At 39.7% G+C, this 17,580-nt stretch overlaps 1 protein-coding gene across 1 annotated transcript in view; it reads left to right on the top strand.

The window, feature by feature from the left end:
* LOC122806553 (very-long-chain 3-oxoacyl-CoA reductase-like) overlaps positions 1-17,580 on the top strand; it is a 529,905-nt gene that overhangs the window by 290,074 nt on the left and 222,251 nt on the right. The window contains exon 7 of the mRNA XM_044077080.1: positions 5,656-5,690. Coding sequence (XP_043933015.1) covers positions 5,656-5,690 — 35 coding nt within the window. The remainder of the gene's footprint in view (positions 1-5,655; positions 5,691-17,580) is intronic.

Genomic DNA, 17,580 nt, shown 5'->3' with positions numbered 1-17,580 from the left:
CAGAGGGGGAGGCCATTTCAAAGCAAACCATTTCTAAATGGTTAGCCCATTGCATTCATTTCTGCTATAAGCACCAATGAAAACCTACCCCACAGGGGGTAAGATCACATTCCACCAGGACTGCATCTACTTCTACAGCCTTTCTCAGAGGAGTCCCTGCCAGGGACATCCTAGAAGCTGCTACCTGGAGCCCTGTACATACTGTCACCAAGTATTACCACATGCCTATTTTTTCTAAATCCAGAGCTGGTTTTGCCACTGCAGTCTTGCAGGGCTTAATAGCTGGCCCTAATGCTCTTGCAGGGCTTAATAGCTGGCCCTAATGCTCTCTAACTTCCTCCTCCCTTCCTTAGCTTTGGGATTCGACCCAAATGTGATGACTACAGCAGTGAAGCACGAAGAACATAGTACAGTTGTGTACACTTACTATAAATGTAGATGTTTGAGTGTATTCACTGTTGCAGTCCTGGTTACCCTCCCTCCAGCCCCCTGACTTCTCTTGGCTCTACCTTTCCTTCTTGTTTGGTGTATTTAAGCTTTGTGGTGTATTTGCTTTTTGATGTAGGTGTACCATAACCTATAATTGCTTCCCATTGTGGGGGCACTTGACATCTGGGGCAAGAAAAACTGATGTAATGCCATCGGCTGCATGTTTTATACCCCTGATGACCTGACGTCATGGAAGAAGAGACAGCATCCGACACAGAAATCCAAGACTCTGGTATTCAGGCTGGCTGAGGGCTACCTGCAGGCAGATAACCCAAATGTGATGACTGCAACAGTGAATACACTTAAACATCTACATTTGTGGTAAATGTACATAACTGTACTTTCTGTGCAAGAGGGAACACTGGCACTAGCATGCACTTAAGTTTAAAATGGTTAAAGCCTGTGGATAAGCTGAAATATAAATGCATTGCAGATGCAGACAAAAAAGTACTGAATTCAGTAAGACGTTTAGAGAGCAAATACCAATGTTACAGGAGACATATTCAGATAGAAATTTTGTTGTGCAAGTGGCAGCAGTAATGGTACTGATAGCAGTCTGGGATCTAAAAGTGATACAAAAGGTAAAGAAAGAGACTAATGGTAGATATGTGGCAATTTATTTATTTATTTATTAATTTAATATTTGTTGACTGGGTTTATCTGACTGGGCTACAATTGCCTGTTTTCAGCGGAGGCCCAAGGAGAAAAGCTCCAACAGAAAAATAGAAATTTTACATATTGAATACATATAGAACACATTCATTAGTACCACACGTTACTGCATTAGTGTCGTACATTACATTGTGGCAAGTGAAATACATATAGAAATGCATTCATCAGAGGGATACATTCATAATTACATATATAATGTATGCGGGCGGCGCAGTGGTTAACATTGTCGCCTCACAGCAAGAGGTTCTCCGGTTCGATTCTCAGCTGGGGTGCCTTCTGTGTGTAGTTTGCATGTTCTCCCTGTGTTCACGTGGGTTTCCTCCGGGTACTCCGTTTTCCCCCCACATTCCAAAGACATGCATCTGGAGCATTTCTCCCCGGGCCTCCGCTGAAAACAGGCTCTGTGGAACCTAGTCGGACTTTCCCTGTCAACAAATGATAAATAAAATAAATAAATAAATCTACATAATAGTGAAATATTTTACTAGTTATGCTTGTACAGTGATGTAGCAAGAAGAGAAGATAAAGTAGTAAGTTTGTTTAATGGGTTACTGGCAGGAAAGATTACACAAACATGTATTTATAGTCCTAAAAATTTTATGGAGCTTAAGACAATTTGGAATAAGTAATTTGCTTTCAGCAGAAAATGTTTATGGATGGGGACTGGAACCTGATTTGCAGTAGTGAAGTTGTATTGCGGGACATAAAAGGGCAAATATGACAAGTGCAGTTTTCAAAAGAAGTATATAAGAATGTTTTTTATGCAAGATGTGAATTCAGTCACATGAACTCTGTTTTAATTCACAAGTTATTTCCCAAGATGAAGTAAATGTGCTAGACTGAAAACAAATTTTATTTTCCAGGAGGATTTGTATTTAATTAAAACCTTTTCAAGCTATCGAATAATTGTATCAGATTCTGCAACAGTAAAAACGGAGGTAAAATTCGAAGGTGATGTTAAAATGAGACCAAGAAAATTTCCTACTTATCTGTTGAAAAAGAAAGGAATTTAAGAAATAGTGGGTATGATTCGAGAGTCATTGTGTGTGTGTATGTGGGGGGGGGGGGGGGGGTGTAGAAATTACTTCAGAAGAGAGAGCCAGTGAGTAGGATAAAATGGAAATGAGAGAAAGATGTGTGGGAGAGCAGTACAAGTTATTCATAGGGAGTTGACAAAAGGCTGAAGTATTGCAAAAAAAAGTGGGATTTTACAGAACAAGGAAAGGAACAACTGCATAGTGCTGAAGAGAAAATAGGGGAGTAGTTTGGCAATGTGCATAGTCTTAGAAAGGTTGCTGTTAAGCAGCTAAGTTTGATAACAGTAAAGGACAAAAAACTTTCTGGATGATGATTTAAGTAACATAAAATAGTGAGTTGTATCTAAATTTATGGAGCTGCTGACCAGAAAAATACCCATAGTTCTCATACATGTATTAGAGATGTTTTGAAAATTTTATGAAAATTAGTATAATGCAAGAGCTAAGGAAACCAAAAAAAGGCACAAATAGAAATATTTATGGAAGACAGTTATATGAAGGTTAACTGGAGGATGAGGCTCAACAATTAATAAGACGGGAAGTGATGAAATAAAAAGAGTAATGCATGGTTAATCAACAGGAAGGTCTCCAGGAAAAGATGGTATTCCTGTGAATATTTGGAAGTTAGGAGGAAAAAGAGTGGGAAGAAGGTTGTGGTGGCTTTATTACCTAGAGAGAATAATGACCCTGCAGATCTGGCTTCATATACACCCATTTTGATTGTAAACAACAGTTACAAAGTGTTTATATCTGTATTAACTAAGAGAATAGCAAAGGTGCTATGCAAAATCGATCGATAGGCAAAATATCTGACATCATGACTAGAACCATGGTGATCCATATGGAAGCAGTGTGTAAGAAAACTGCTATTCTTTCTTTTTTTTTTTTTTTTTGGGGGGGGGGGGGGTTACATGGGATGTCTGTTCTCCCCATAGAGTAAGGTGGTTTAGGGTTACCTGATTTGAAGGTTTATTTTAAATACACCTAGATAAGGCTGTTCTACATAACTGAAGCAGAAAAATATAAGTCAGAGTGGAAAAGAATGATTGTTAACTGGGGTGAGGAAGCTTGAAAGAGAAAGCCAGACTGAGTTGGCTTCTATTCCTTAAGTTGAATATTAACAACCATACAGATGATTATATTCATAAAGTAGTGCAGGCCGCCCAGGAATGAAGAAAGAAAATTTTACTGGTATGGACACCTGCAGTTTTGGGTACATAAAACAGATAAGGGATTCAAATTTTCTAGTGGAAATTGGAAAAAGGAACCAAGGTGTTAGGCTTTATTAAGCAAGAACGGTAATAGAGTAAGATAATCTAAGCAGCAGTTTGGATTGCATGTTAGAATTGACCATCCCTCTCAGGGATTGTTAACAAAGGATATTAAAGAAAAAGAGGTGGGGGAGCACTAAGTGAAAGACCAGCTCTAGTAGTTTTTTTTTCTTTTGAGCCTAGATTAGAAAATTCTATTATAAAAGGGGTAACTAATTTGGTGTTTAAAATAATGCAAGATAACTGTAAGAATCAGTCGGCAGTGGTCCGAAAACCTTTGTAAAAGAGAACAAAAGGGCAGTTTACAAAGGAATAATATGAAGAACTATGTAGGGTTCCCCAAGTGTGCTACAGACACCTGAAGGTATAGAATTTTTACATGAATGTGTTTGTGTTGGTATTTTTATACCTCTCTTGGACTTGAGGATTTTGGGTAAATAGCAAATACTGAAGATACGATGAAGAGGAAGGTGATTGGGAGAATATTCTTTGTGGGGGGATATGGGAATGCAACATGTTGGCAGTTTTTAAAAATTTGGCATGGAATACTTCAACAGTTCTTTTTCAGTTGGGCTGTAGGATCTGAATAGCCTAGCAAGAGTAACACTTTATTAAGATGAATGCTGTTGGCAGTCAAGAAAAAAAATACTGAAAAATTGAAGTCAAAATCTATACCAACTGTAACAGAAGTTTTGATTATTTTAAAGTAAATTAAAAGAATGGGGGATCATTAGAAAAAGGAAGCAGCAAATTTCATAGAAATAGAATTTGTGGGAATAGTAAGTATGGAATTATGCTCAAGAGGAGGAGTAATTATCAATTTAATTTTGGAGTGTATAAAACTTGTTAAAAGTAAAACATACTGCACAAAGATATTAGAAATTATTATAGTTGGTTTTCTGTTCTTTTGATGTATGTGAACTCATGTTGCAATTTAAAATGTGATTTAATAAATATATAAAAATATATAAATTCACATTTACTTACAAAATCATAAAACCTACATCATTTTATATATGGCTGTCATAACTCACAAGGATATATAGGAGTCTAGAAAAATGGTGAGGAGTAGAGAATTCTAGAGTATGCAGGTGTGCTTAGTAGACTCTATACCTGAATAAATGTTTTTTTTTGTTTGTTTTTTTTTTTTTTCACCCGATACTAGATGTAACTGAAGTGTATAAAGTTTGGTAACCAACATGAATGGTGACCACACCAGTACCTCAGAGGTGAGGTTTATAACCTTTGATAAATTGAGCACCAACACAGGTGTATCCAAGGTTAGGCAGTTAGTGTGGCTTTAACTTGAGAAGGCTACACGTGGAAATGCTTTTGCGTGCTTACTTTCCCTCTCTACCTGCTGACTATCAGACCAACTTTTCCCACCAGGTATGAGCCCATTTATTCAGCTAGAGGACAATGTCATCAAAACAGCCATAGAGAAGCTTGCACCCATGCCTTCAACCTTTCTTCAGTCTACTTCTGAGAGAGAACACTGTCATCCTGATGGCCTGAGGGAGTAGCTTAATCTTTCCACACCTGGATCATTCAAAAGACTGTTCATATTTTCCTTGAGTGGCCCTCAACCTGTCTGCAAACTGACATATTCCATCACCTTCACCCAGTTGCAACCTACATCAGTGCGTCTCTAACCCTGCCCCCATGTGGTCATTGTGGGTAGTACATCACTAAAGGTTACCCTGTTCTTTCTTCCTACATGTGCATGTTCCGTCACATACTTGTGGGGGCAATGTAGGAACACCAAGATCATGTCTCCTCATTTCTGCCACTGGTATTCAAGTGAAAGGCTAAATAGAAAGCATCTTCATCCTCCACCCAGGATGGGCAAGCCTGTGAAAGCCACTTCCACCTAGTTCTTAAAGCACCATAACCACTATTAGTCGGTGCTTTATCCTTCTGTGCCACAGAGTCAGACTCTACATGAGAATTTTGATCACTGTTTATATTTTGTCATAGTTATGAATGGCCCCAATTTTAGCCTGTGACCACTGAAATCCAAGACCGAAATGGCTTATACATGCATTACTTTATAACATCTGTGATCTGCAGAAAAATTTAAACTGCATAGTTATAACATATGGCTACAGTTCATCTTGCTGCATATTTTAGCCTGAGGCAGTGACCTGCACATTAAATGTGAGTATTCTGTGTGTATTCTTTTTCAGATGACACGAATTGTGCTTCCGAAGATGGTTGAGAGGTATGCTTGAAATAAACATTATCTTTACAGATCACAAATCATAATCTCTTTTTTTTGATTGTTCCTTTCTCTCCAACTGTTTTATAGTAAGCACTACTCATACCTCCCCTCTCATCACTAATCCCCCCTCAGGTTTTTACCTTCAGTTTCCCTACTCTTCCTTTCCTCTACTACTGTTCCATTTATGCTTTCTTCTCTTTCTCCTGACATTTGATAGCCTGTCTTATCAATTAATGTAATTATTCAGGAACTTGCCATAACCCTGTTTGGGAAATATTTTTTTTTTAGTAATTTATTTCATATTGTATAATTGTATATATTGTATGTTTATGTACTATTGTGTGTGTGTGTGTGTGTGTGTGTGTGTGTGTGTGTGTGTGTGTGTGTGTGTGTGTGTTTCCACAACTGGTCTTTGCCTGAAAGTGGTCCATTTTTATCAGTTCTCTACAGTTGAATTTAAATAGATGTATAAATAAATATTTTTCGGAGTAGAAGGTGCTTTTTGATTTCTGAGCCTGTGACTTTAGGGTACTATTCATATTCTGTGTTGCTGCTTTAAAACAGTCTGATCCCGTGCTGAGAGAAACTTTGAGGTTTTCTTCCCTACTCTGTAGCATTTTAACTTTTGCTAAGCTTTCTGTACAATTTTGATTTTTCTCCCACATTTCTTTCTCTTTTAATTATACTATACTTTTAAAAATCCATCATCATTTTATCCCAAGCCTGTGCAGTCCCTACGGAATGATTTTTGTCCTGCCAAATAACTCTTGAATTTTATTTATTATTCAGTCCGTAAATCTCCCTTTTTTAGTAAATATATGGAGAAATGCCAGTACTTTTATTATAGTTCCCTATTTATCTTAATTCTTATAGGTGCATGATCAAAAATTGCTATTGGATATTTCTCTGTACTTTCAACCACATCCTCCTGTGATTTACAGTTTGTCTAACTTAGCACAGTTATTATATTTTGGAGAATAGTATGGCAATTTACTCTGAAATGCCAATGTTCATCGTGTTACCCTGCTGCAGTCATCACACTTGGGTTATCCTGCCGTCAGGCAGTCCCGCAGTCGGCCTGAGTTCCAAAGTCTTGGTCCGGCGTCGGTTGCTGTCGCTTCTTCCCTGATGTCAGTGCACCAGAGGGTATACAAGAGGCATCCAACGCCATTTTCTTCAGTCTTTCTTGCTACGCGGTGCCCGAAGCAGAAGCAGTTCGCAAGTGCCGGTTGGCCGACACCTGAGATTTTCTAATCTAATTTCAGTCCGAAATCTTCAATAAAGCTAAGTACCCCATTGGGAAACCTTTTCTTGCCTCAGTCCGATGTCAGAAAAAGTTAACAATTGCATTTCTTGTGGGAAGCAAATACCTCATAAGGACTTCCATTCTTATTGTATTCCTTGCCTAGGCCCAGACCACAACGTCACAGGTTGTCTGTTTTGTGCTGTGTTTAATAAACGAACTATCAAACGCCATTTTGACTTCGCACGACATTACTTTGGTAGAAAATTTAATTATATCATGCCGTCGGAGCAGCCGACAACTGGCATGCATAAAAAAATGCAAGGATAAGGACAGGCAGCCTAGGAACAAGCCAGATTCCGAGACCTCTGCTGGGCCTGTCGCTGATTCTCCGGTTTTCAGTGAGGCGCCTTTGCAGCCCCTGATGACCGCAGAATTGGAACCCCAGACATCTGCGGATTCTCAAGTGGAGTGTACTAGGCCGTCACAGCCATCTACTTTAGGCCCTTCCGACATCGGAGCAGAAAGAGATCCCGGTGCAGTTGAAACACCTTCGGTTGCAGAAGGTGTCTTCAGACCGACTACACTCACCATTAAATCTTATGCTAAGCTTAAAACTCCATTAAAGCCAAAAAAGACTGTACATCACTCTATAGTTCAAGGCCCCATGCCTAAGAAACAGATGCTTAAGATGGCTGAAGATTTGATTACCCTAATCAGGGGTTTCCATCCCCCTCCAGATAAAAGACCAAGACAAGAGGAGGATTATGCTTCCTCTGACCAGGTTTCAATTTCCTCGGATTCTTCTGAGGAACAGGATTACACTTTTCCCCCTTATGAAGACTCTGATGCTGAAGACTCTATTCCCTCAGCATCTCCCCCTGAAGACTACTCCTTTGGGGAAACTTTACATACCATGAGGGAACATTTCCACTGGGAAGGCCAGGACTACTCTGATTCTAAGAAAAGGCTCCAAGAGTTCCTTTTACTACCCCAGCACAGACCACTTGCTATCCCTCCAGTTTTAGACATTGTGGATGATGTTTACTTGGAGTCTAGTCTAAATCCAGACTCTACCTCCTGCTCCAGCCAAGCCAGACAGGTACTACAGAGTACCTGACTCACACAAATTCCTTTATAAAAACCCTGTGGCTGACCCAGAAACAATTTCCCAGGGTCCCAAAGGGGCTAAAGCTTCTATGGCTAAAAATCCTGTACCCTCTGAAAGGGATTCCAGAGCCCTAGATAGATGGGGTAAGAAGATATACACCTCAGCTACTCTGGCTATGAGAGCATTAAATTGTCAGTTTCACATGCTGAAATATCAGCAATTCCTAATGTCTCAATTAAAACAAAAAATGAGCACACATTCTGATCTGTCGGAATTCAAGGAAATGCAGGATCTGTTGCATGCAGCTAAACAGGTGGGCAAACATACTTTACAATGTGGATTTGATTCATTGGAAGCTTCCTGTAGAGCAGCTGTTACTGGCTCTGTTATACATAGACATGCTTGGTTAAAAGAACAAACCCTGCCCGATCATGTTAAAGCAAAATTATTGGATGCACCTTTACAGCAGGATATATTATTTGGTGTCAAAGCAGAATAGGGTTTAAAGAAAATGGAGGATAAGGCAAAGTCTATGCACACGGTCAAGGATTTTTTACAGGTACAACCCCCTCGTTTCAGCAGAAATTGGCCAACAAAAAACTGGTCCTTTCCAGCTTTGGACAGATCACAGAGGGGCAAATACAGACGCCCGAGGGGCACAGGTCAGTCACAAGGCCCTTACAAACCTCACCAATGGGGTACTGCTACCCAGAAAGGAGGAGAGGACAGGCCCCAAGCTAGCAGAAGATGAACACAATGACTCAATCCTCAAACTAAATCTCTCTTGGCAGCTCCCTTGGGAGGAAAATTAGCTTTTTTTGCAGGCAACTGGCACATCATCACAAAAGACAAATGGGTCCTAAACATTGTCTCACAAGGATACAGATTCCACTTTCATACCTTGCCAAGGATAAAAGGAATGCCAAACCTGTCACCAAATCAATGGGCAGAGGCACAAAAACAAATTACAGCTCTCATGGACATGAGAGCCATTCAACAGGTACCTACACAGGAGCAAGGACAAGTATTTTACTCAAGACTCTTTCTAGTCCCAAGAAAAGACAAAGCATGGAGACCCATTCTGGATCTTTCAGTTCAGAACACCTATCTACAAGTACCAAAATTCAAGATGCTAACACTACAGCAGCTTCTTCCCATGCTGGGCAAGAATGCTTGGCTAGTAACGTTGGACCTCAAGGAGGCATACCTGCATGTCCCTAACTGACAAAATTGCAAAAGATACTTCCGCTTCATTGCAGGTTCAACCCATTATCAATTCTCTGCACTGCCCTTTGGCTTATCTACTGCGCCCAGGGTCTTCACAAAATGCCTGGCACCAGTCATTGCATACTGCAGACAGAGGAATTCAAATATACCCATACCTGGACAACTGCCTTATTCAAGCAGAAAGCAAGGACATTCTTTTAAAGCATCTGGCATTTGTCAAACACCTTCTAAGTTGCCTAGGGTACACAGTAAACGAAAAGAAATCAAAACTAGTGCCCTCACAAAACATAATATTCCTGGGTGCCAGCTTGAATACAACGGCTCAGATGGCTTATCTCACGCCAGACAAGCAACAACAGCTGACTCAATACTTTAAAACAATGGCAACAAAGACCCAACTCCCTGCAAGAAAAATTTTGCAGGCCTTGGGTTTCATGGCATCTTGCATACTACTAATACCATTTGCAAAACTGCATATGAGGAAATTACAATGGTACCTGAAAAGCGTATGGACTCAGCACAACCACAGCTTGGAAACAATGATACCACTCATTCCATGCCTCCAACAGGAGTTTCTATGGTGGGCACAGACATGTCACCTCAACAAGGGTCAGCCTTTCACCTTACCCACAGCCAGGCAAACTATGAGAACAGATGCATCAGACTATGCCTGGGGAGCACACATGGCAGGACAGTGCATTCAGGGCAAATGGACTACAGATCAAAGACATCTGCATATCAATCAAAAAGAAATGCAAGCAGTACAGAATGCCCTAACAGCTTTCAAGGACCTCTTACACCCAGGACAACTAATAATAAAGATGGACAATACCACAGTAATGTGATACATAAACAAGCAAGGGGGCACACATTCCTACCCTCTATGCAGGCAAGCAATGACCTTGTGGAACACAGCACTGTCTTACCAAGTTCAAGTACAAGCACAATTCCTGCCAGGAAAGAAAAACACATTGGCAGATGACCTAAGCAGAAACATCATGGATCCCCACGAGTGGAAACTAGATCCACAAGTATTTGCAGTGATAACTCAAAAATGGAGACGCCCAGACATAGATCTGTTTGCCCACCCCCAAAACTACCAACTTCAAACATTTTGCACAAGGACATTCCATCCACAAGCTTGTAAAGTGGACGCCCTATCATTCAGTTTTAAAACATTAACAGTGTATGCCTTTCCTCCACTGCCTCTTCTAGCAAAGGTACTGCTGAAAGTCAGATTAGACAGACCACAAGTGATACTCATTGCACCAGATTGGCCACGCCAGCACTGGTATCCAATTCTAAGGAACATGGCCCATGGCCCACCATGGATTTTACCACAAATTCCACACCTGCTCACCCAGCGAGACAATCAGATTCTACACAGCCAGCTCAAGACTTTAAACCTGGCTGCATGGCAAATTACCTAAACAACCAGCCAACACTTCTATCCAAAGCTGTTATGGATGTCATTCTGGAGGCCAGGAGCCCCAGCACCAGGAAAACCTATTCAGAAAAATGGAGAAGATTTTGCGCCTGGAACCAGGCTAAAGGCCAAAATCCCCTAGATCCAAACAGTCCTCAGATTCTACAATATTTAACTGAGATGTTGTACAAAGGACTTTCCTTTTCATCTATTAAGATCCACGCCTCAGCAATTTCAGATCATTATAACACGGATCCTCCTTTATTTTTACATCCACTCCTAAGACTGTACCTCCGAGGGGTTAAGAACATAAGACCGCCCAGGAGAGCACCAACACCTACTTGGGATTTCAACTTTGTTCTGGAAAAGCTTACACTGCTGCCCTTTGAACCAGCTTTTTCAGCTTATTTAAAATTTATTTCATGGAAAACTGCCCTGCTACTAGCAATAACTTCAGCTAGAAGATTCTCAGAGCTACAGGCACTAATGGCAGTGGAGCCTTTCCTCATTTTTCATCAAGACAGAGTCTCTCTATGAACTAACTGTTCCTTTATGCCAAAGGTGGTATCCAGTGTGGCCCTAAACCAAACCATTCATTTGCCCACCTTTTTCCCAAATCCCCAGAACAAAGGAGAAAGACTCCTGCACTCTTTGGACATTCACAGGCAATTACGTTACTACTTGGGTAAAACTAAGGCTTTCAGAAAATCTGACCAGCTCTTTGTAGCCTTTGCTGCAGGATCTCAAGGAAAAGCTATCTCAAAACAGACCATTTCAAAATGGATAGGGCATTGCATACGTTTCTGCTACACGCATCATGGGAAACCGGTATCTGCTAACATTAGGTCCCACTCCACCAGGGCTACAGCTACATCAGCAGCCTTTCTCAGGGGGGTGCCAACCAAGGATATTCTGGAAGCTGCAACTTGGGAGTTCAGTGCACACCTTCACCAAACAATCTCACTTACCTCTATATTCTAAGACTAGAGCTGGTTTTGCCACTGCAGTTTTGCAGGGCCTAATAGCTTCTTCTAACCCTGTTTAACTCCACCACCCATCCTTAGCTTTGGGAATTCAACCCAAGTGTGATGACTGCAGCAGGGTAACACGATGAACATAGTACAGTTTTGTACCTACCATAAATGTAGATTAGTGTTCACCCTGCTGCAGTCCACGTTACCCTCCCTCCATCCCCTCTGAACTAGCTGGACTTATGTATACCATTCTATCCTATACAACCTCTGTGGTGTATTTGCTTGTGCCTGAAGGTATTGTTTTATTTTTATATGCATTTTGTTATATAGCTATATGTATATATGTGTATATATATATATATATATATATATATATATATATATATATATTGCCTACCTATTGGGGGCACCTGACATCTGGGGCAAGAAAAACTGAAGAAAATGGCGTCGGATGCCTCTTGTATATCCCTGGGGCACTGACGTCAGGGAAGAAGCGACAGCAACTGACGCCGGACCAAGACTTTGGAACTCAGGCTGACTGCGGGACTGCATGATGGCAGGATAACCCAAGTGTGATGACTGCAGCAGGGTGAACACTCTAACATCTACATTTATGGTAGGTACAAAACTGTACTTTCCTGGAATAGCATCCTTCATAGCAAGTACTTTCATATGCGTGTTTTTTTTTTTTTTTTTAAATCTACCTTCTCATGGTATACTTTCCTTCTCTTCTAGGGCCCCCAACAGATTTTCATTGCTATAATCTAAATTTCATTTACCACTTAGAAATAAAATGCCCTACTGAAAACTGATTATTTCTTCCTTAATCATTTTAAGCCCCATAACTTCAGTTTTAGGCTGAATATAAATGATCACCAGGGTAAATCTCTTTCCTTGACAATATCTATTCACTGCCACATACATTCTGTTATTATCTATTTTTTTTTACTCTTCTACCTTAGTTGATCACCATACCTCTTTTCCTTTGTCCTTAATAGTGTACTAAATAGCCACAAAAACATCTCTCTATGAAATTCTTACGTTCATTTCTATCCAAATGTCTCTTTTTACAACTTGAATATCTTGATGTAGTTCAGCATTCTTTGCTTTTTTTTCCACCCATGCCTTTAAATCTATTTATATTCCATGTTAAAATTGGCAAAGCAGACATTTAGTTGTTTTAAAGCTATTCTCACTTGTAATGCATATCATTTCCAATATATATTCAGTTAGCAGCTTATTACATAATTTGCAACCCTTAACTAACATGACTTTCACTTAGCTGCAATTTCACACATTTGCTTGACCTCCTATAGCAAGCACCTTTAACAAAATATTCAATTCACCATACACTTCTCCAAATTCCTTTAACAAACAGAATAAAAGAATAACTTTGTATGGTTGAAAGAACAAAAAATGGAATTATTAGTTTGTCCTTGGTGGTAACCTGCTCTGGCACCTACCCTAAAAAATAAGGGCATTATTGCTTAGATGTACCCTGCCAGAGCCTGCATGCAAAACATGTCACTATTTCTTCAGTTGTAATTTGTTGCTTTTCACAAATGTCGAAAGACATTGTGCCTGTAATCTTAACTTTTAACTTAAAAATTTGCTCTGTGAAAAAAATTCTCACTAACCTTGAGAAAGAAAAATAGCTTTTGTCACTTTATACTCTGTGCATTCTAAATCAAAAGCTGCTGGACAGACAGGTATTCAGTTTCATCATTATTTTTCACCAAATTAATTTTCCATTTTTAATTCATTTCACGCAAATTGTGCTTTTAATGAATTTCCAGATCCTCTGAGGAAGTCACGAAGTGCATGCCCAAAGCATCCTTTAATTGATGTCTTGCTTAACTCGAGTACATCAGTTCAACTCTTGTCAATTTCCACTTAGATAACCCAGACACCTGCACTCTGTTAAGCTCGCTTGTGAACAGCCGCACAATCTTCACTGTACTTCTGTTTACTTTGTTTTTAACAAGATAAGATTATTTTACAGAAAAAAATTATTAAGCATTTCCTTGGTCTATTCTTGTAACATACATTGTGCATATTAACATTGTTTGACATTGCATATCTAATTCCATATCTAATTCCAAGTTTTCTTTGTCATGCTCCAATGTAAGTAATAAGCCACTCATTTTTAATGGCCTACTATTAATAAAGTCACCTGTCATTCAACAGAATAGTTATTTCTCCAAATAACAGCATACGTCACTATATTCTTGCCTCCACCCGACATTTATAAACACATTCTCCATTACTGCATTGCATTTCACAGCAGTGTTAAAACTTTTAGCGCAAAATATATATGTAATGCTGTTTTTTTACATTTATTTCTACTCCTCCAGTTCACACATTTTAAAATAAAACAGCAGGTAGTTAATACGGAGTTCCTTCATTGTTTAAGTTTATTTATTTTATTTGCATTTGTTAACCGGGTTGGTCCAGCTGGGTAAGAATTACCCTTTTTCAGTGGAGACCCGAGGGGGAAAGCCCCAAACAGACATACAAATACATACGAATAGAGACAAATTAACAATATTACAGAGGAAAACAATATTATGGGTGCAATGGATAAGAAAAACAAACAATGAAACTTTGAGAATATGAGTAAGGTAGGCCAGAGGCATGCATGCAAAATATTTATGAAAAGGTGTTCTGAGCAAGATCTCAGAATTAAGTTAAAGTAGGCAAGGAAATGATGATTTAGGTGTGGAGTTACAAAACAACACATTTGTTCTTAAGCTTTCCCAATAGTTCAAGCATCTGACAGAGGACTGATATTTTCCATTTCTGCCACTGTTCAGTAAGTTCACTTTACTGTTTGTCTTCCCATTCCCTGTCTTCTTGCATTACCACCATTTGGTTTGAATCCAGGCTTTTCCTAAATCTTTTGGTCCACTCCTGGGCTTTACTGTTTGTCTTCCCATTCCCTGTCTTCTTGCATTACCACCATTTGGTTTGAATCCAGGCTTTTCCTAAATCTTTTGGTCCACTCCTGGGCTTTTCTGTGTCACTCAAGTACTTCATTTTCAAACAAAGGTAATGGTTTCAATGGTATACTCTCTCTCAGACTCATTTTACTTTTGTTTGATCCAGGTCTGCCTCCATGTACATTTTTGAACCAAATGGAAAAAATATTCTAAAGACTACTGGGTATAACAGTCTTACCTCTACCTCGCAAAAAGTCTCGACTATAAAAAAAAAAAGTATGCTTTTTTTTCTAGCACAGAGTGAGTTTACATTTTCCACCTTTTTTCCATAGTTTTGTCAGAAGCATCTCCTTCTGCTGGTATGACTTCATTTTAACCGATGTTTATGTTTCTTTCTTTCAGTAGGTTAGGTTAGGACTATATGTGTGATGTGCCGTCTAAATTAAATCCTTGTGTGGAATACCAGTCCATTTGTTTATTTGTGGTAAATGTAGTCCACTCCCTCCAACTTCTCTAGTACTGCAGAAAAGCTGTTTTTTTTGTTTGAGCTCTATCCTTTGAATGTACCATTTTCTGAAAGATTTTTTTTTCATTTAATGCCTCCATCTCCGTCAATGTTTTCTTAATTTTTTAGTTTTGATTTCATTAGCATCTCATGTATACTTTTTCCAACCAGTTTTCATTTGTTCAAGTAGTTTTCCACAGTCTCATTTATTTTAAACACTTTTGAAAGCATTTGATATATTCTTTCTTCTAGTTTACTGGAAGCCATTTACTGCCTTGATGCTGCACAAACATCTTTGTCCTGCTTATCAGCCTCGAGAGTCTTCTCATCCAGAAGTTTTTTCTTCTCTTTTTCAAGTTGATGTATTTTTTCCCCCAGATTTTACCTTTGCTGACACTCAAACAGTGCATATACTGTCCAATAACTGGATTTCTCCTGAGTTTATAATTGGGAGGAATCTAGTTAATGTGCTCTTCAGTTGGCTCTCAAAAAAGAAAAAAAAAAAAATCTTGTTTTCCCACCTTACTGAACTAGAATAGTCCAGTCTTCAGATTTTGCTGATCTCTGAGCTTTGTCTTAGTTCCTGTGCTATCCATATCCTTATTTGGATAAGAGGAAGCTTCTTTGCTCACCGGTGGGAGTGGGGAGCACTGAGCAACCAATTTGTCCCTAGAGAAGTGGTTCCAGCCCAGCCACTTGTAGTTTATTGGCCATTTTGGGTCAATTCCTAGCTCTTTTCAACCCCCTGCTATAAATACTGTTTTAGCACGCTTTTTTCACTTGTATACGACTCAGCACAGCTCCTCGTGGTGTCCTGCAGAGTTCTACAAGCAGCAGAGTGTGAAAGAGTGACTTTCCTTGATTTTTAAGTATTTTTTCTGGCTTTCGCTTTAATTACTGTATCTCGACTGCATTTCGCCTATATAACAGCTCTGCATATTGTTTATACTGTACCTGTGTTGATTCTAAACTGTTTGCCCTTTAAAAAGTTATTTTTGTTTAATTTAACTGTTAGGCTAACACACTCAAGTGCGCTAGCCGTTTTATAGCATTTACTGTTTGCTACTGTATCTTTTCCTTCTGTCTCTGTAAAAAAAAAAAAAAAAAAGAAAGAAATATCTTGTTTATCCGCCTTACTGAACTAGAATAGTCCAGTCTTCAGATTTTGCTGATCTCTGAGCTTTGTCTTAGTTCCTGTGCTAGCCATATCCTTATTTGGATAAGAGGAAGCTTCTTTGTTCACCAGTGGGAGTGGGGAGCACTGAGCAACCTATTTGTCCCTAGAGGAGTTGTTCCAGCCCAGCAACTTGTAGTTTATTGGCCATCTTGGGTCAATTCCTAGCTCTTTTCAACCCCCTGCTATAAAGCCCGCTTTAGCGCAAATTAGCGCGAAGTTGCTCATAGAGCAGCATTGGTTAATCAAATTTAAACTATTTCTGGCTCCGTAAAGTCTGCTCTTCAAATTTTCCCTTAGAACTGCTCTACTTGCAATCTAAACAGCCTATTCTCTATCTGAAAAGCTCAGCACTTGCTCCTAAAGCATTTTTTATACAGGTAAAGCACTCTAGAAAGTACTTCATTTACCTAAATTCCCTTGAGTACCCATTTCCCTATAGGTCCTTTTCTGACTCAGTTACACAACAACCTTTTTCACTATTCTAGCATGTCGAAGAGTCAGTTGCTGGCGTCCTCTCCTGTTCAGCTGGTGAATCTGGGAATCTTGAGGCAATGTTACAATTGCCTCATGTACACAGGCAACCCTCTCCTCCTCCCAACAAATACAAATATATGCGAGAGATGCAACTATATAGCCAAACTGGAGGCTGAGCTCTCTCAACTCAGGACTGACAAGACCAGTCAGGAGGAGAAGGTAACCACGCACACCACAAACCCAGTCTCACGTAGAACTATCACAACTGCAAACCAAACACAAAAACACACAAAAACATACTCGGAGGCGCTGATTAAAAATCTACCAAAACAGAGGCCTCCAAAGCAGACGCCCAAGAAACCGCACATGCAACACATAGTTCACAAAGTCAGTGTGCTAAACAGTCACAGCCCTTAAGGCCAAACAACATGCCAGACACACTTGTAATAGGTGACTCCGTAGTCAGACACACTGGCGTCCCGCTCACCAGACTGAACAAGGAAAAGGTCACAGTAAGCTGCCTGTCAGGCGCTAGAATCCGCCACATAACACAAGCACTCAGGTCACTCCACAGCAAGTACAAATATGACTCGGTCATTGTCCATGCCGGTGTGAACGACCTGAGACGTACCTCCCTGGACTACATGAAAAGAGACATAGAGGAGCTCTCTGATTATGTAGCCCAGGTCGGTATGACCCTGACCCTGAGCAGCATCTTACCCTCACCAAGAATGATGCCACAGTACAAAGACAAAATGATCAGTTTTAACAATTGGCTTAATTACTGGTGTCATTCTAAGGGGATCCAATGTCT

Source organism: Protopterus annectens, chromosome 7.part0 (genome assembly GCF_019279795.1).
Source record: "Protopterus annectens isolate FY-2018-M chromosome 7.part0, PAN1.0, whole genome shotgun sequence".
NCBI classification, from domain to species: domain Eukaryota; kingdom Metazoa; phylum Chordata; order Ceratodontiformes; family Protopteridae; genus Protopterus; species Protopterus annectens.
Note: the sequence above shows the minus strand (reverse complement) of the source record. Positions and strands in the feature narration are given on the sequence as shown.